This window comes from Ictalurus furcatus, chromosome 22, assembly GCF_023375685.1.
Source record: "Ictalurus furcatus strain D&B chromosome 22, Billie_1.0, whole genome shotgun sequence".
Lineage (NCBI taxonomy): Eukaryota > Metazoa > Chordata > Actinopteri > Siluriformes > Ictaluridae > Ictalurus > Ictalurus furcatus.
Window position 1 is genome coordinate 9,354,231 of NC_071276.1, and position 19,782 is coordinate 9,374,012.

General features: G+C 40.7%; 1 protein-coding gene across 2 annotated transcripts in view; it reads left to right on the forward strand.

The window, feature by feature from the left end:
- The window catches only part of cntrl (centriolin), a 45,790-nt gene extending 27,018 nt beyond the window's left edge, over positions 1–18,772 (forward strand). For both annotated transcript variants that reach the window (XM_053610284.1, XM_053610285.1), the window contains 20 exons: positions 1,619–1,799; positions 1,886–2,184; positions 2,602–2,759; positions 3,391–3,550; positions 3,654–3,784; positions 4,594–4,734; positions 4,826–4,952; positions 7,676–7,840; positions 8,548–8,707; positions 11,094–11,209; positions 11,448–11,635; positions 11,793–11,950; positions 12,529–12,602; positions 12,960–13,139; positions 14,193–14,418; positions 14,591–14,772; positions 15,792–15,995; positions 16,092–16,154; positions 16,301–16,468; positions 16,661–18,772. In XM_053610284.1, the coding sequence (XP_053466259.1) occupies positions 1,619–1,799; positions 1,886–2,184; positions 2,602–2,759; positions 3,391–3,550; positions 3,654–3,784; positions 4,594–4,734; positions 4,826–4,952; positions 7,676–7,840; positions 8,548–8,707; positions 11,094–11,209; positions 11,448–11,635; positions 11,793–11,950; positions 12,529–12,602; positions 12,960–13,139; positions 14,193–14,418; positions 14,591–14,772; positions 15,792–15,995; positions 16,092–16,154; positions 16,301–16,468; positions 16,661–16,777 (3,198 nt within the window). In that variant the 3' untranslated portion in view covers positions 16,778–18,772. The remainder of the gene's footprint in view (positions 1–1,618; positions 1,800–1,885; positions 2,185–2,601; positions 2,760–3,390; positions 3,551–3,653; positions 3,785–4,593; positions 4,735–4,825; positions 4,953–7,675; positions 7,841–8,547; positions 8,708–11,093; positions 11,210–11,447; positions 11,636–11,792; positions 11,951–12,528; positions 12,603–12,959; positions 13,140–14,192; positions 14,419–14,590; positions 14,773–15,791; positions 15,996–16,091; positions 16,155–16,300; positions 16,469–16,660) is intronic.
- Positions 18,773–19,782: the final 1,010 nt, after the last annotated feature.

Genomic DNA, 19,782 nt, shown 5'->3' on the forward strand with positions numbered 1-19,782 from the left:
ATCATAGTATATAAGGAGCCTCCAAAAAAAGGCCTAATCATTCAAGAGCAAGGATGGGTACAGGACAGTAGCACAGTGGAATCGTGTTTTGTTGTCCGATGAGTCAACATTTCAGATAGTTTTTGGACAAAACAGCCATCGTGCTCTCCGGGCCAAAGAGGAAAAGGACCATCAAAGCTGTTATCAGCGCCAGGTCCAAAAGCCAGCGTCTGTCAGATACATGCACATTTTGGAGCGACACATGCTGCCATCCAGAGCAGGACAACGCCAACCACATTCTGCCTGGATTTCAAGTGCATGGTTGCATAAGCAGAGAGTGAGGGTGTGAGCATGGCCTGCCTGCAGTTCTGACCTTTCTCTGATTGAGAATGTGTGGCACATTATGTAGCGCAAACTAAGGCAACGAAGTTGCGCAGCTGAAGAAATGCATAATGGATGAATGGGGGAAAATTCCACTTGCTAAACTTAACCAACTGATGTCTTCAGTTCCCAAAGACTTAATAAGTGTTATTAAAAGAAAAGGTGATGTTACACAGTGGTAAACAGTCAACTATCCCAACTTTTTTGAAGTGTGTTGCCGTCATCAGATTTGAAATGAGTGTATATTGTCAAAAATAAGTTGAATTCACAAAGTAAAAAAAACTTTTCATGCCAAGAACTGTCTGGTTAGTGAAGTTAGTGTCATATTCATACAGTTGCTGTTGGTCACACAGACACATTAGCTGAATTTTCAGTTGGAAATAATTATCTTGTGATTAGAACAATTTGTCAGAACAAGTTGTGAAACAAAAGTGCTCACTGGTTGTGCATATATAAACTGATATTTGTAATGAACATGTAGTAGATAATTATTTGTATTATTATTTTTAATCAGATACAATTCATGTATGAGAGTGGCTAAATAGTTGCTATTATATAAGAAATTGTCAGCTAATGGTGCCAAGCCACCATGATATTTTCTGCCAGTTTGACAATGACAGTGTTGCTCTAAAACAAGTTGTACAGCATTGTGCACCTTGTCTAGATTTATATATATATATGTGTGTGTGTGTGTGTGTGTATATATATATATTACACAGTACTGTGCAAAAGTTTTAGGCACCCTGTTTTTTTTAGTACACACCTTGTTGTAGATTTTTTTATTTTATGACTTCTACATAATTGAGTCAGTACAAAAACATTTTAGATTCCCAAACATTAGTTTTCTAGCACAAAATTAAATGTTACAGAAAAATGTTTGTATGTTTGTAAAAAAAACCCAATGAAGGCTGCTGGATTTTGCTGCAAAAATAATAAGCAACAGCGACAGTCAAACTCTCCAGAAGAACTGTGGCTGGTTCTGCAAGATGCTCAATAAAACTTGCAGCTCATTTCCTTATAAAACGGCACTAATTGTACCGGAGACTACTGTTTTAATTTGAATTTTTTTGTCACACCCAATATTGACTTTGTTTCATTTACTACAGTTTACTGCTCTTGACTGAAGTATTTAAGTATATCTGTCGTACAGAAATATGTTTTGCATAAAACATTTTTTCCTGGCCCAACAGGTGACCTTAAACTTCCATATTATGTGAATTTCATAATTTTACTGAATGTTCTATGTTTATCTATCTAGCACCCCAGTCTTGGTTCTCAGGCTACACAGGACTCTGGCCTAGGTTCTCAGTATGTCCCATCACCTGACAGAGGCAAACATATTAGAAGCCAGCAGCACAAAGAGAGAAGACCCTCCTCCAGCTCAGGATACTGGGTTTATTCCCCCCACCCACATGACCAACACACTTATGGGAAAAGAGGTGACTAGTGTTGGCTGTGGACATGAATTTACTGCTTCTGATATGTTCTGCAGAAAAAAAAATTCTCTTATCTCCCATCCCTATAGAGTCTTCATACAGAAACAGCGATGGTGAGAGTGACGAGAATGGTGTTGGAGAAACTAATTTCACCCCCCCACCTGGCTCAATTATCTACACCATGCCCCCTGATGGCATCCATCTTCCCCCAGGCATGGTTATCTATGCCCCTCCTGTACCAGGCCTGGCCATAGGCCCTGGTGCAGTGTTTTATGGCCCTCCACCTGAAGGGCTCAGGCTGGTTTATGGTCCTCCTCCCAGTGGTCTACATATCCCTCTAATTCCTAATGGCACTCTACACTGCAATGTGCCTGGCCATCAGGATATGGTGAGACACAGTGCATGCTAGGGCCTTATAGATATATCCAGTGGCTATAAAATTGGCTATATATTATTAAGTTTAAATAATGAGTTTAATATACAGGTTCATACAATATCTATCTATCTATCTATCTATCTATCTATATATATATATATATATATATATATATATATATATATAGAGAGAGAGAGAGAGAGAGAGAGAGAGAGAGAGAGAGAGAGAGAGATATTCACACTATTGTCTGACACTACAGAATTTTTAGCTTCTTAAATTTAGTATCTGTATTGGTGACAAAATATTCATATATGTTAGATGCACAATTAATCATGTGAACGAACAGTTAGTCATGTGATACTGGTCATGGATGGCTCAATGCTGTGTTCTTGAGTCTGGTGGTAATGTGTTTGACTTTTTGTTCTTCAGACACACTGTTCAAGAGTGGCAGACCATTCTTTAAGGGGGCAGCAGTCCGATAGAGTGGCAAGTGAGCGGGAACTGCTCAGGTTGGAGGAGCAGAGATCAGAGTTGCAGATAGAGCTTAAAGAGCTGCGGGAAGCTGTGAGCCGACTTCAGCGCCACAAGTCAGGGAAAATTTACCTGCTTACAGTCTATGCAATATTCTCACACCTGCTCTCAATCTATATGATATTCTCACACCTGCTGTCAGTCCACATGATATTTTCACACCCGCTCTCAGTCTACATGATATTCTCTCACCTGTTGCCAGTCTACATGATACCTGCTCTCAGTCTACATGATACCTGCTCTCAGTCTACATGATACTCTCACACCTGCTTTCAGTCTACATTATACTCACTTGTTCTACAGAGTGCAGGAACCTGCTTTCAGTCTACACCACAGTCTCACACATATCCATGCTTGCTCCGATTCTATGCAATACTCAGACAACTTCTCTCGGCCTACACATAAGTCACACACCTTAATTTACAGAATACTCACAAGGTCACAATTGTATATGATAGGATTGCATTTGTAGAATATGTTCAAATTATACAATTTATATTATTTGGTCATGTTATTAAATCACTGTATTGCTGTCAGTTGCTCCAGAAAGATTTGGTCAAAATACTTGTAATACTACAATGATTATTTAATGCTCATTTAAATCAGTTAAGCTAGACATGATTAATAAAAGCAGTGTATTTATGTATGTTTTAGCTATAATCAGGTTTTGGTTGTGTCTGAGGACAGGAGACTGTTGGAGAGTTCAGTGAACCGTGCAGAAGAGGACTCTGTAAAGGATGAGGTGGAAAGTCTGCAGAGAACTGTTATCAAATGCAGGACTGAGCTACAAGAGGTAGAGCGCCTGCTGTCAGAGGCTGAAGCGGACCTGAAAGATACCAGAGCAAAGGTCTGCCACAACCACACAGCACAACATTTCAGCATGACAAGTCTTAAAATTGCAAGTATACATTTTTAAATTATTATTTAATTGTCTGTCTCTATATATGTAGACCAAAGACACTCTGCAGCGCTACAGTGAAGCTGAGAGCCAGTTAAAAGAGACAGAATGTGAGCTCGAGGAGATTAAACAGCGAAACCAGGATAGCACCAGACAACTAGTACACACCAAACAACAGCTCCGGTACTACTCTGCCCTAGGGATGTCACGATACCAAAATCTAGTAGTCGGTACCGATACCACCAAAAGTACACTATACTCAATACCAAATTCGATACCATGGTGTGGTATAAAAATAAAATAAATTAAATTAAAAACTCTCGGGCTGAATGGCGATGCATGGTGCCCATTAGGAGGTAGTTTATAACATTGCTATGCATTAGCATCGTTAACAAATAACTGACTATCGCTAACATTACATGGAGCATAACGTTAGCTGGTTTCACGGCCACAATGCCAGATGCCTCGAACAAATATAATACAGGACCGTCTTTCAGGTGCTTCGCCAAATTCCAGGTGTTTCCTCGCTTTGTTTGAAATGAACAATAGCATCTGTTGCAAACCGGCTTCTGAGCAGCAATTATATGTTTGTTGTCATCCGCCTCGAATGCAAAGTATTTCCATATTCCATACCACATTTCCTCTCAACAAGTCGCAGCGGAGCTAAACTTCTGTAGTTTTTCCCGTGTGCTTGTAGGCGTTGTTCTTCTTCTTCACCACTTGCGACTAAAACACTTGCGCGTATTTGCTGCCCCCATCAGGTCCGGAAGAATAGCAACCTTGGTACCGTCATTAGAATCGGTAACAACGCTGCTTCAGAAAAACTAGTACCGTCACATTTTAAGAATCTTGGTACCGAAGTATCGGTTCTCGTGACATCCCTACTCTGCCCATATATTCAATCCTGTAACATTTATTTTGCACAATATGATACTCAGGCTTAGCTTAATACTGCTTGGCTTCAAACAGTTATGTCCAACTCTTTTTCACAGGGACCTTCAGGAAGAGGTAAAGGATCAACAAAGACGTAAGCAGGATCAGGAGAACACACTACAACAGGTGGAAAAAGTGATTGCAGCTCGAGATGCAGAGTTTCAAGAAGTCAACAGAAATCTGAAGAGAGTAACCAATAAGTAAGTGTCCTTCTGGTGTGATATGACAGCTGTACTGAAAAGCTTTTCTTTGTCTTTTTTTTAACCACAATCTTGTCTGTGTGGTCTCAAGAATGGAGGACATGCAGAAAGAGCTGAGAGAGAGACAGAGCCAGGAAGCAAATCTTTTTATGGGCTGCAGGAACTCTGAGGATATTCTACACACTCGCAGAACAGAGTTAGAGCATCTAAACACCCAGGTAATGTTAAAGGTGCTGTTTGTAATGTGTAAAAAAAAATTAATCTGTCAATCAGATCATTTTAAATATACCTTAGTAAAACCAGGATTCAAGGGTGGTGGGTGGGATATGGCAGGTGACCAACTTGTGGAGAAAATGTGGGAAAATCCCCCCAAAAAAGAAATGTAACACCTTCATTAACAGCAGGGGTGCAGTGCATGTTAAATAAGCTTTAACCTTTTCAGCACAGCTCGGGATGATACATTATGCTTACACAAATTGTATTGGACAGATACATCAGCTGCCTTAGCAGGAGTGCCTCCATCAGTGTTAGGAAACATTTCCATTGTGAGGAATCTTTAACTTTAGGATTTCCCTAAATTTTGTTGTGTTATTGTTTTGTTGTGGAGGATTTGGTTTTATGTTTTCAGATTTTGTTTTGTGCTGTGGTAAATTTGTAGTGCTCACCCGCCGCCACTGTAGCATACACTAGGAAATCATGTTTATAAAAATCAGATGGTTATAATGCAGATAATATACACAATAATGTACTCAACATGTAAACAAGTCACAGGCAGCAAGAATTTGACCTGCCCATTAAAATAAGTCCATTTGATTGATGTTAAATGTGTTTGAGGGAGTTTTACTCGGCACTTAATGCTAAAGTGCGCTACTTCTGGGTTTTGTGCACTGCATTCAGGAAAACTAATCCCATAGAAAACTATGAAAGTGAAACAAACAAATAAAACCAATAGGTCCGTAACCCCGGTTCTCTATAATGTTATGAGTGCAGAGATTCACCTATGGGAAGGGTATTTGTACCTGACCTCTGCAGAAGCATCCTATTGCACCCAGTCTGGCGTTGACAGACAGGAGCGTGTGTCCAGTGGCAGGTAAGGGGAGTGTATAAAGGTACTACAAATGCTCCTCTTCTTCAGTGAGCAAAACATGGACTCAAAGACCCCAACCGCGCTCTACAACCACCGAGAGGGTCATAGAACGCCTGCTCACCAGGACGGCTTGGCATGCATTGAGGAGGATGAGGGCATTAAGTGTGATGGGCACCCTTTCCCCAGTTGCTGCCCCATGTCAACCAGGAGCTCAGCCTGGTAAGCTGATAGAAGCGAGGAGATGTTGAATGTCCTGACAGCCAAGGCTGAGGCCTTATAAGAGATTTTGTGGATGTACATGGAAAAACGGTACATTTTGCTGGGGATAGTGGGCTTGGGGGCGGTTGCAGGCTGCCTTGGGAAGGAATAAGGTGTCTGGCGATGGAGGGCTCAGTGGAGGGGGGTCACCCATGCTGAGAGCTGCTTATCTTTAACCTCGAGGAATGTTTCCCCAGCAGTGTTTCATGTGCTTGGCACATGCAAGGAGGACCAGGAGGAGCTGTTTTTTCTGGCCGGGAGGCGTCCCAGCAGTTTCCTGTCATAAACATCCCTCTCTTGGTCAGCAGCACTTTGTAGAGCTGGCCATTCGAGATTGAGGCGAGCAGCCACTCGCTCACAAAATTCGAACAGGGTGGACTGAGGTATGGCCGCGGGAACATTAGCTTTGAGCGTAAAAGAAGACCTCTGAACCCTCGAGAAGGCCCACATCGTCCTTGTCGCCGGAGCCGGGGGGCTCGTTAATGAAGGAGGGTTCACCTGGTAAGATCCCCTTGAGGAGAGACGGGTTGCTTTGGTCGGCCCAGCTTGGAGAAGCCATGCCCGGGGAGGTTCCCAGCTGCCGCCAGTGCCGTTTCCCCGTCACTGTCGGACTGTTTGAATTTTACACTATAGGTTGCGGCCACTTTGAACCTTCGGCGCCAGAGCATTTTGGGATGCACTAGGCAGTGGCTACAGTTCTCAGGGAAGTCGATGGCTTCTTCCACGTGTTTCAGGTCCATGCAAGCTATGCAGAAGGAATGAGAATCCTTAGCTGCGATGAGAGTACCGCACTCAGCTGGACAGGCATGTGACGGTGGAAGCCGAAGCCGGTTTAGAATGCTCCGTGGTGGCACAAAGCTCAGTCAAGTCCAAAAGCCGGGCAGCTGTAGGACAAGGAAAAAAAGACTTAAGCGGAGGTGGGCAGCCTAATGAGTACTGAGAGTATTGGCGGCTTGCAGCAAGTAACACAGATAACCTAGCTAGCAAGACAAACTTCTCCAGCGGAGGCTGATCTGAGGGATATGTCCTTCTGGGGTCGCAAGAAGGTCGCAAGAAGCAAATGTCAACTGAGGAAGAGGAGCATGTGCAGGTCCTTAATGCACTCAGGTAAGCGGCGTGCCCTTACCTGGCATTGGACACATGCCAATGTCAAAATTGTTGTTCTGTTAAAGCCAGACTTGGTGCAATCGGAGGCTTCTTCAGAGGTCAGGTACAGATTCCCTTTCCCATAGGTGGATCTTGAGTACACGATAATGAAAGAGAACCCTAATAAATAACAGCCTTTAGAGGTGTGTAGCAGTTATGCATCAATTGTGTAGTGACTAATATACTGTAGGATGCAATTGATGAGTGTGTGTGTGTCAGATAGACAAGCACAAGACACTGGAAGCATGAAAGAAGTCATGACATATTACTCTCATCTGTGGCTTGAACATTTTTTGTAATGTTCACTAGTAATGGATCATTGACAGAAATTATCAAAATAGAGACTAATACAGATTTTTTTTCTTATATTTTATTATAAGGTTACTCTTACTAAATCAGTGTGACATTGCACTTATTTATCTAAGTTGTTTTGTGTGTGTCTGTTTGTAGGTGCTCCAGCAGAAGGAACAGCTGTCTTTGTTGGGGCGGAAGCTAGAGCAGTGGCGGGAAGAGGAGGACATTGTGAGGGCGAATGTGGAAAAGCACAGGCAGAGCCTGGTGGAGGTGCTGAGGCAGGGAGAAGTGGACGCACACAGTCTGCAGCAACACATTAAGGTTCACAGTTTTAACAATTGTAATAGCCACCAAGTAGATTTGGTGCAAATTATATGTTATAAGAATATATTCCAGCATTTTTAAACCACATCTCTGTCTACTGGGACTGCAGCATATGACTGATGAATTTCCTTGTGCTAAGAAAAGAACCGATAACCTGTTGCTCAGAACTCCTTTAGAATGAAAGTTTAAGCATAGCTGTTGAATTCCATTAATACATATTTCAAATATGCAACTATAACATTCAAAACTATAAGATTTAGACTAATAATAATAAATCTCTTCAAATGTGACGGACATGAGGATGTCTTACCAAACCTGCTGTAATTATATACAACTTTTTCACACTGACACAATGCAAAGTGATTCCAGTCACTTACACTTTCTGTAAGTATTTGTGGTATTCATGCATTTCCTTGTTTACATGTCTACATTAGTAACACATTAACAACAATTTTCTTCCTCTGAAAAAGTAGTCCAGTCTCTGAAAGGACACATGGTACCGATTTAAATCTTGATTTACAAATACCATTGACTCAATCTGTGCATGAATGTGGATATGCATAGCACTTGTTGTATAAACGTTTTTTGGCTGCATCACAGAAGTATCTTTAGACTTGCATGTGCGAATTTTGATTATAGAGTTTTCTGTATTTTCTCAGTACAGAAACTTTATTGCTCTAACGTAAATGTGCATGTGTGTGTAGGAACTGCGTGTGGATGTGCAGTCTCTAGCTGTGCAGAAGGGGGAACTGGATTCCCAGCTCTCAGAGAGGAGACGGAGACTGGCTAAGTATAAAAAGGAGGAGAAGAAAGTTCAAGAGAAAGTGCAGAACCAGCGTGCATTCTTCAACAAGCACAAAGCAGGTGAATTCTAAGCACTTTTGAATATTAACAGACATACAGTCAGGGTCTAGTGTACTATTCCTGAATAGCAGTTCAGCGCAATACATTAATTCAGTTAGATTTTATTTGTATAGGATTTTTAACAATGGACATTGTCACAAAGCAACTTTACAGAAATGTATAAATTCAGGATATAAATTTTAACTTTATAAAATTATCCCTAATGAGCAAGCCAGAGGTGACAGTGGCAAGGGGAAAAACTCCCTGAGATGACATGAGAAAGAAACCTTGAGATGAGCCGGACTCAAAAGGGAACCCTTCCTCGTCTGGGTGCCACCGGATAGTGCGATTATAAATGATTCCCTTCTATAACCATTTACTACCTGGTCAAAAGTGCATGTAACCAGAAATTGTGTAACCAGGAAATTCATAATCAGGAAACTTGAATGCAGAACTCTTCATGTCAATTGCAGTCCTAAGGCTATCATAGCAATTGTAGCCTAAGTTTTTGTCGCAAAACTGTTCATATCACATTAGATGTTTGGGTGGACACATCAGTAGCCCCAGACACCCACGACAAGCAGATCTTGTGACTGGGCAATTAGTTTTATATTTGTAGTTACCCTAGGGACAACGGCCAGAAAAAAATGGGAAAAAACTGATTTTCCACAAAAGTTTATTTTGTATATATATTTAAACTTCTTGCACTTCACCGTGGTGTGACACACCTTTGTCACGTAAAGGAGGCGCAGACAGAAGCAAGTACAGGTTAGGTATTTTAATCCAAAAACAAGAAGTTCAAAGAGTAATGTAAAATTCCACAACGTTAAACAGGCAGAGGTCAGGCAGTCAGGCAGACAAAACAAGCCTAGGCAGAGATACAAAGTCAACACCAGGAAATCAAACATGATATCACGGCTTGGTGTAGACAGAGAGAACAAGTCAACTGAACTTATACTTCACAAAGACATTTTCTTCAAACAGTCTCTATATAGTGTGGAGTGAGTGTGTGTGAGATTGGTAACAGGAGTGTGTGATTAGAACTCCAGAGAAGGTGTGTGTGTGTGTGATAAGTGTAGTCCTCTTCGGCCATGTTTGTAGTTGGTGGTGCATTCTTGGAAATGGAGTCGCTGGTTTGCTGTGATAAGACAAGCTTAATGCTGTAACTATAGCGTGGTACTCATTTTGAACCCACACACCTTGCTGAAACTATGCAAATTGGTTCATTGTAGAACGGTTTTAACTAGGTACATTAATTTTGTGCACAGGCCACAGACAATCTTTTCAGAATCAGTTAGTTGTGTGGGCATCGAAAACATGGTATTGGGCAGCACATTGAAGCCTGGGTGATTAGTGAATAAATTTATGATTTGTCCAACCCTGTGTATGATTTATTAACCATGTTTTATATAATTTCACTATACCATTACATATAGGCCATGAAACTGGGTATATAATTTTAGTACATACACTATATGGCCAAAGGTTTATGGACATATGTGGGTCTTCCCCAAACTGTTGCCACAAAGTTGGACGCACACAATTGTATAGGATGTCTTTATATGTTGTTTCATTACAGTTTTCTTTCACTGGAGCTAAGAGGCCCAACCATTTTCCAGCATGACAATGCCCCTGTACACAAAGCGAGCTCCATGAAGACATGGTTTGCCATGGCTGGAGTGAAAAATCTTGAGTGGTCTGCACGGAGCCCTGACCTCATATCCACTGAACAGTTTTGTAATGAACCGGAACGCTGACCTCAGCCCTGGCCAGATCAGTGCCTGACCTCACTAATACTCTTGTGGATGAATAAACAGACATCCCCACAGCCATGCTCCAAAATCTAGTGGAGAGCCTTCTCAGAAGAGTGGAGGGAATTATAACCGCAAAGGGGTACTAAATCTGGAATGGGATGTTAAAAAACAAGAAACAAATATGGGTGTGATGGTCAGCTATCCACATACTTTTGGACATATAGGGTATTTTCCACTGTGTAGGGCTGTCAAATCTGAATTATTATAAAGAATTGCAATAATGACTTGCATTTTAGATTCAGCCACAGGAAAAGAGTGACTCTGATAAGTGCCTGCTGAAATTGTTGCAATTTGTTTTGTTTTACTTAATATTTAGTTTACATAATATTCAGAATAAAATGTGCCCTGAGTGGTATGTATTTATTCAGAGCTCTTTTCCTACTTCAATGGATTCAGACCTTCATTAGACAACTAAATGTAGAACATTTTAATGGATTTTTTTTTGCCTTTAATTAAATGAATAATATGACAATTCTAAATGTTTTTGGCCAGTGAAATGTGGCAATAAGGTTATGTGGATCTGAGTTCTGACACAACAGCTGTGGCAGTTAGGAAACTATTTTCAAGAGCTTGTGTTTGCTCTGTATGTGTAGAGCTGAAGCATGTCCTGGACATGATCCAATTGGAGAATGTAGAGCTAGAGAGAGTGAAGGTTCAGCACAACCAGAAACTGGACCAGCTGGAGAAGAGCCAGGAGACTTTGCTACAGGTGAGACCTAGGTCATTTAATGCCAGAATTTCTTATTCTTGTTATACATGATTTTCTGCCATTGCTCAGCACACTAAAAACATTCAGTTCTGTTGTTATGCTATAAAATAGAATTATTCTTCCATCATTTACAGTTTGCTAGAAACTAATAAATGCTAATTAATGTATTAGATTTAAAAAATATATATTTTTCATGTTGTGAACTGTTATGGTAGAATTGGTATGTTGTGCCTTGCAGATGCGTCTGGAAGTGCAGGTGGTGGAGAAGGAGCTGCAGGAGCAGCAGGCAGAGCAGGAGAGGCACAGAAGGCTGCAGGAGCAGGATATCCTCACATTGAAAGAGCAGACTAATGCCGCAGCCATAGAGAGGAGCAGCCTGCTAGAGCAGTGCACCAGCCTGGAGGCCCGCCGCTCACATGCTCAGAGGTAAGAGCTCCAAGTTACAGTTACCTGTTCTGTTTATTTGTAGTGATACTGCTGCATTTACACTTCTTTAAAAGTCTTTAAGGTTTATGATAAACAGCTGTGTTGACTTTGTGAGCTGTATTAAAGTGGCTTTAACCAGTGCTATCTGATGTGGCAGATGTCAGGAAACAGCAGAGGAGGGGGTGCGGAAAACAGAGGCAGAGTTGCTGAAACTGCAGGCAGAGCTGGCCAGGCTGAAGCAGGAGCACAGACATGCCCAGAGTATTCGAGAAGACCTCACCAGAGATGCGGCCACAACCCAGAAACAGCTAGAAGGTTTGAGCCGTATTAAGATATGACATTCATATGAGCGGTCTGAACTGAGATATTTTTGTGCATAATTACTGGTTAACAGAAGCTGGAGTTAATTGATAATAAATTTGTTTGGCACAGGTCAGTTTTTACATGTTTGATCTCTGTTTGATACTTTAGTGGTCATATATGAAAGTGCTTCACTAATGTGGGTGGAATGGGTCAAAAATGTACCTGTTATATAACCCCACTTCAACATAAATAGGCTAGTTCATCCAAATAGTAACTAAATGCAGCAGACTTCATTATTTTATCAGTAACAAATAAGAACAAATGTGTCTACTAAAGGCCAGTTTACAATTGAAATCTTTTATGGTGCACCTTCTAGTCATGCGTTTTAACAAGCATTTAAATCCACACCAGCTGTGAGATGTGCTATTAAAACACTAATTCTACCAGTAAAATTGATTTTAAATCTGTAACCTTGGTTCTTAAATGGAAAAGGAGCAGCTGGTTTTATTTGTCAGTAGTGCCCTTGATATTTGGCATATGTTCATGTGATGTGTGGTTAATTTGTTGTTGTTTTTTTTTGCTCCCTATAGAGAAATCTAAGGATCTGAATAAACTAAAGGAAGATGTTGCACACTCAACAATTCAGCTAGAGAAAATTAGAAAGGTGTGTATAAAATCCACCTGTGTGTTTAACCTGAGTTTAAACTGCTAAAGAAGTTCTAGAGCATCTTTCATCCTGACTACCATGGACATGAATTTCAACATGTTTTCATGTAATAAGAAACTCAAATATAGTGGCAGTCTAAAATGTGTAAGACACATACACTCAGAGTCTTAGAATGAGAGAAATGGCAGTACTGTAGCTATAATTTTGTAACGTAAAGTGGTTACTTTCCTTGAGGTTTTGCTGTATTTATTGGTTGATAATGTATAGCCACAGATTTTACCCTCAGGAAACTGTGCTCTATCCCTGATGATAAAAATACATTTAGCGTTTTTAGCGTTGCTTTTCTGTGCACAGGAGGTAGAAGATGCTCGGCAAGAGCAGGATGACTTTGTGAAGCAGCAGCAGCACCAGAAGGCTGTGATGCAGGACAAAATCCAGAGGAGACAACAAAGAATAGACAAACTGGAACAGCAGCTGAAGGAGATTGAGGCATCTGTGGAAAAGAAAGAGATGCAATTTGAGCGACAGGAGGAGGTAAAGTAGCTTTTTGTGCTGTTTGATCAAATAGCTGTTGATTAATTTATGCTGTAAATATTTCTAGGTCATATTCTTCCCACATTGCACAGAACTCAGCAGCTAGGCATAGGATGGTTGGCAACACTTCTGGTTTCCACTCTTAAATGAAAAGTTTTGGCCTTCCAATCAGGTCACCTGTGCCTATAGATTTTGTCTCTCACAATGAACTGAAGCCTGTAACCTTGCATTCCAGGAAACATTTCACGAGTCGCCCAATACATAGGCTTTGTATGCCTGTTGGAAGTTGGTCTACAAATGTTATTCATTTTGACTGGATCCTGTGCACCGCACAATTAAATTTTTCTTCAGGGTCTACTAGACAATGGAAAGTGCTCATGTATCTTTTTGCTAGCAAGCACTTTAGTAAAAATAAGATTGGGAGAACCAAAAGTTCTGTTTATAAGCTGAACTTACATGTGTTGGTGGCTCTGGGATGACCTTGTGGTTGAACCCTGGATTTTATGTCCAAGGTCCTTTCACCCAGTTTTACAAATCAATCAACTGATCTTATAGCATTTCATTAAGGCAAGCGGGGTGTTCCTTGTTGTATCTGGCGTAACCATCTGACCCTCAGCCCAACTGTTCATCTGTCACAGAAGACAGATATGAGGGGCTCCCTTGTCTAAGCACAGACTGGCCCATTGGGTGGTGGACCTATAGACCTATGGCCTATAGACACCCCCAACTGTGACACGCCACTGTACAAGGAACAGCTCCTCCTTATGGGCATTAGTTAATGGCATGCTTCTCCAGGAAGTTTCTCCAGCTTCTGCAAAGTTAACCTTTCCTAGTGGCATGAATGCAGCCATCATCTCAGAACAAATTTCTTGTAAAGTGTGTTGGTTTCTCATGACACTGGGGCATATACATTATCCAGGTGATTCTGCCTCGGACTGTCGAGAGGTGAAATAGAACCACAGTTACATACATAATGAATATTCAATGGTATATGTTTCAAAGAAAGTTTTATAGGTGCAGTCACCTTTTCCTTTAAACTATTTTTGTTTTTAGCGCCTGATGATCCAACAGCAGCAGAGTTTAGAGTTGGAGGAGCTACAGAGACAGCAACAGAAGAAGTTGCAGTCCCAGCTGCAGGCACTAGAGGAAGCTCTGTCAAAGCGAGTGGAGAAGATGGAGCAGGTCACACTTGCTGTGGAGGAGCTAGAAGAGCAGCGACGCTTCTTGTTGGCAGATCAGCAGCAGTGTGCTTTACTGCAGGACAGAGTAGCACAGCTGGGTGAGTTTAGACCCCCATCCAGATGTTTTTACATTGCGTTCATACTGAAATATCGGACCTTACTGACTTGTTTGAGCTCTGGGCATGCAGGCTTTCAAACACAGTTAGTGTTTATACTATATTTAGATGTATTTCACTCTAGTGGTGAAAACAGGGGTGTGTTTGTTTGTAGAGCAAGACCTGGCTGAGAGTGAGGCTAGGCTATGTGCCAGCACAGAGGAGCAAAGAGAAGCAAAGGAGGAACTTGAGACATGCCGCTCTGACATCCAGATTCTTCAAGGAACTCTAACCAGTGAGAGGGAGCGTGCAGAGGCCCTGATAAGCCGCAGTCTCTCTGACACTCAGCAGGCTGAGGTGAGAGCTATTTCCTTGACTCCTTGCCACAAAATGGTTTAAAATAGTATATTCTATAAGAATACCTGAAGCTGTGTATAGGACTGTTCTTTTAATCCCACTCTTGTTTACTCCTGCTTAACCCCTGACTGTGGCCACCTGCACCTGCAGACTCTGCTTATTAGATCGATGTCTCAGGAACAAGTGGTTGAATGTTTGTTGGATATAAGGTGGAATCATCGTAGTAACCAGCAGATGAACTTATTAAACTTTGCATTTGCTCCAAGCAGGATCTGTGTCAGTATCAACAATCAAGAGAGAATGCCACCAGAGTAAATACAGAGGGTTTATCATAGGAAGAAATCCATTGTTACGCCTCAAATACAGATTAGAGTTTGCCAAAAACATATTTAAAAGATGAGAAGAGTATGGAGAAGGGAAGAACTGCTCATGAACTGAAGTATACCATCTCATCTTATATTGTGGGCATGTGTGGCTGCCCGTGGAACTGGTTCCTTTGTATTTATTGATGATGTGACTGCTGACAAAAGCAGCGAGATGAATTCTGAAGTGTATAGGGCTGTATTATCTGCAAACTTTCAGCCAAATGCTTAAAAACTCATTGGACGGTGCTTCACACTGCAGATGGACAATGACCCGATGCAACCAAGTATTAAAAAGGACTATTTAATTTGTGAATGTCAGTTTGTCAAATTATTTTTGGTCCCATAAAAGGAGGAACCACATATAAAAAGTGCTGTAATTCCTACATTCACCTTATTTGGATGTGAATTTCCTCTAATTAAAGCTTAAAGACTGAGCTCATATTCATTATTAAATGGTAGACCGCTAAAATAAAGACTTTTTCAACGTCCACATATTTATGGACCTGTTACCTAAATGTTTGTTTAGTATGTTAATAGAATTAGCGGTTAATGACATTTATTCGTGACTTGCAACACTGGAAGTAGTCAGATAAATTCAGTCAGTATGGACTGCTAATTATGAAAGAATTCTGTTTTCTGTACTTGTGTCCTCAGCTATGGAGTTGGGGAGAGGGGGAGAGTGACATGCAAGAGATTAAGGACACTGTGCGTTCCCTGAGGGCTGAAGTACAGGCAGAACTGGACAGTGGTTTGAAAAAGCTGGAGTTGCAGCCCATGACCACTTCAGACATGGACGATGATGAGGAGAACCACACATCAGCTACACTGAATATGGGAAAAGCAGCCTACAGCACCAGAGTACGGACTGAGATTTACACAGAACAACACTTAATTAAGTAGAATAAAATGAATGATGGCGTAAAATGGTGATGACTGAATGATTCCTGTCTGCAGGATGAGCAGTGGCGAGGAGAAGTGCTGAGAGAGAAGCTGAAGCAACATGAAGATAATCTGAAGGTACCGTGGGATATTCTGAAAGTGTCATTTAGCCATTATTGTGAAAATATGACTTTACCATTAATTTTACATGAATATTTAGACTTTTCTATTGAATGACCAAATAATCTTATGTGGTTTGCTTTTCACACGCTCCTCCACTGTAGGCACAGCTTCGCAGATCCATGTTCTCTCAGCAGGAGGCACTGAGTCTGCGCAGGCAGCAGACCGAGGGAAGCATCCAGGGCCTGCGCAGACGAGTCGACAAGCTGGACCAGCTACTGACCAAGTCTGGCCATGATTTCCCTTACCTGAGTGACTCCAAATATGTGTGTGTAAGTGAAAGCCGGAGATATGGAATCTTCCCGAATCCAGGCACTTTCTATTCTGCTGATAAAAAGTGAAAAGAAAAAGTATGTAGTCTGTTTTGCTCGTCAGCTTAAAAGTCATTATAAATATTTGTAACACTCAGTAAGGATAATGATAAAAAAGTGTAAGATGTAATGCTTTGATTAAAATTTTCACAGTCAGACACTGAGAGGTGGTGGCAGGAGAGGGACAGACAGCGCTCCTTAAGTCCGATTAGGCTGGACCCCACCATTCCTGAGAAAGACCAAACACACATGCTGAGCCAAGTGCATTAAAGCCAAAACCTTCACTCTGGTTGGTACTGAAGCCAAGTCCCTGCGTGAAGGAGATTCCCAGCTGTCAGCCTACAGAAATGATGTTGTGTCTAGGCGCGTCTGTGAGTACATGAGGAGGGTAAATCTGAAGGTGCAAATATTTTGGATTTATTTAGGTTTACTACCTCAGAGCCAAAAACAGTCATTGTTCCTTTTTTTGCTTGAGTGTGAAGTTTATACGATTTTGTAAATAATATTTTTTTTAAATAATTTTTGATAAAACAATGTGCCTCATACACAGTGATGTGAAAAAGTATTTGCCCCATCCTGATTTCTTCTGTTTTTGTGTATATCTCATACTAAATAGTTTTAAATCTTCAAACGAAATACAACATAAAACAAAGGCAACCTGAGTAAACACACAATGCAGTTTTTATTTATTTTATTTTTTTTGTTGTTGAAGCAAAAAAAGATATCCAACACCTATCACCCATGGGAAAAACTAATTGCCCCTTTAAACTTAAAATCTGGTTGTGCCACCTTTAGCAGCACTAACTGCCACCAAACGCTTTCGATAACTGGAGATCAGTCTCTCACAGTGCTGTGATGGAATTTTGGCCCACTATACTTTGCAGAACTGCTTTAGTTTGGGTCCTGCTTCCGCATCTCACTTGGTTCAAGTCAGGACTTTGATTAGGCCACTCCAAAACTTTAATTTAGCTTTTTTTTAACCATTAAGAGATGGATTTACTCCTAAGCTTTGGATCATTGTCTTGCAGTTGAGTTTCTGAACTGACTGAAGACCGAACATTCTCCTTTAGGATTTTCTGGTAGAGAGCAGAATTCATGTTTCCCTCAATTATTACAAGTTTCCCAGGCCCTGAAGCAGCAAAGCATCCCCATACCATCACACTTCCACCACCATGCTTGACTGTAGGTATGATGTTCTTTTTGTGGAATTCTGTGTTTGGTTTACGCCAGATGTAACGGGACCCCTGTCTTCCAAACAGTTCCACTTTCCAATCATCAATCCACAGAACAATCAATCCATTCTCCCAAAAGATTTGAGGATCAAGGTGTGTTTTGGCAAAATTCAGACAAGCCTTAATGTTGTTCTGGGTTAGCAGTGGTTTTCACCTCGCCACTCTTCCATGGATGCCATTTTTGCCCAGTGTCTTTCTGATAGTGGAGTCATGAACAGTGAGATGCAAGAGAGGCCTGTAGTTCCTTCGACGTTGTCCTTGACTCTTTTGTGACTTGCTGGATGAGTCGTCATTGTCCGATTGGAGGAATTTTGGAAGGTCTGCCACTTCTGAGAAGGTTCACTACTATCCTGAATTTTTCCATTTGGAGATAATGGCTTTCACTGTGGTTCTTCGGAGTTCTAGAGGACCTTTTTTTCAACTTTGGCATAATGTGTTACCGTGTAAGACCTTTTTACTAACTTCGTGCTGTTGGAAAAAGTTCTATTTAAGTGTTGATTTGATTGAACAGGGTTTGCAGTTATCAGGCCTGATTGTGTCTAGTCCAGCTGAACCCCATTATGAATGCAATTTCATAGATTTTGGGAATTAGTAACTACGGGGGCAAATAAATTTTCACACAGGCGTAGGTTTTCACCAGTAGGTATTGGATCACGTTTATGCTTCAATAACTAGCATTATCACTTAAAAACTGTATTTTGTGTTTGCTCTGGTTGCCTTTGTTTTATTTTTGATTTTGTTTTAATTTCTGAAGCTATTTAGTATGAGACATACACAAAAACAGAAGAAATCAGGATGGGGCAAATAATTTTTCACAGCACTATCACTGTGGTATATGCGACTGGATTGAATCTATAATGTACATTCAGTATTGAGCCATGACTGGAGATGTAATGCCTTTTTACTATTTTATACACGCCTATGAAAGTCCACTCCTTTTACCACAAAGTAAAATATTTATTACAGCACTTAATTTTATATGCATAATTGTTACTTAAATGACACTTGTGTGCAATAAAATTAGTTATTTAAATTAATTAACCTCCTCTCATTTTTCTTTATAGTTCAGTTAGTTAGCACGAGTTCTAAATCATACTGCAAAGATGATTAAAGATTACAGCTTTGTTTATTTATTTAATTACAAACGTTAAGATGAAGATGTCTGAGGAGATTGTTATATAGTGTTGAAGGAAGAAAGACAGACCAAGTCTGAATATATACCTGGTGAATAAGTTGAATATCCTCCCAATAAATGGCAGCAATTAATATCTGTTCATGTCAACAAATTCTTAAGACTCAAAAACATGAGCCTAAAGACAACAGTAACTCTTCTTTCTAGACAAATATGACAATATGGAGGAATGCTTATTGCGTACTGGTCAGAAATCACATTGCACAGTCTTTCTGGATGCTGGAGACACATATATTTCATCCTTGTGGTGGCACACGTGTCTGATGTACCACTTCCCTGAGTAGAGCTGACGTTAAAGTTTAGTATCCCATACTGTCTGTGTACCTTATTCTCTCCGTCATGGAGAAAAACAATCAATCAATGAAAACCATCTTGGAAATAAAGACTCAGAACTGATTTGTAGATGATGTTGTTTACAAATTCCAACATGTTTTTGATGAATACTGAGGGTGAAATTCTCATGGGCATTTTATGGCATCAGTGTTGTGATAAGGAAACAACTTGAAAATGTCTGCGCGTAGGAGTCCAGACTTAAGGATCTCAACCAATGAGGGTGTGGTTCCAGGAAAATAATTTTTTAAAAAATCACATCCCAAAGTGTTTAGTTCTCTTATACAGCAGCCAATGAAGTAATGTCTTTTTATTCCATTTAAAAGAAGCTTCATTATAGCAACTAAAACACTCGCCGGCCTCTCTGTTTTTCTATCTTGAAGACAGAAAAAAATGCAGCTTGTAATAAAACTGAGAAAATCCTCCATTCTGGAGATTCTCCTGTGTTGGAAAACTGGTTTTTAAAATGCTGGCACAGGAGACTCCTTACATAAATTTTAACTAGATGTTTCCTCACTGAT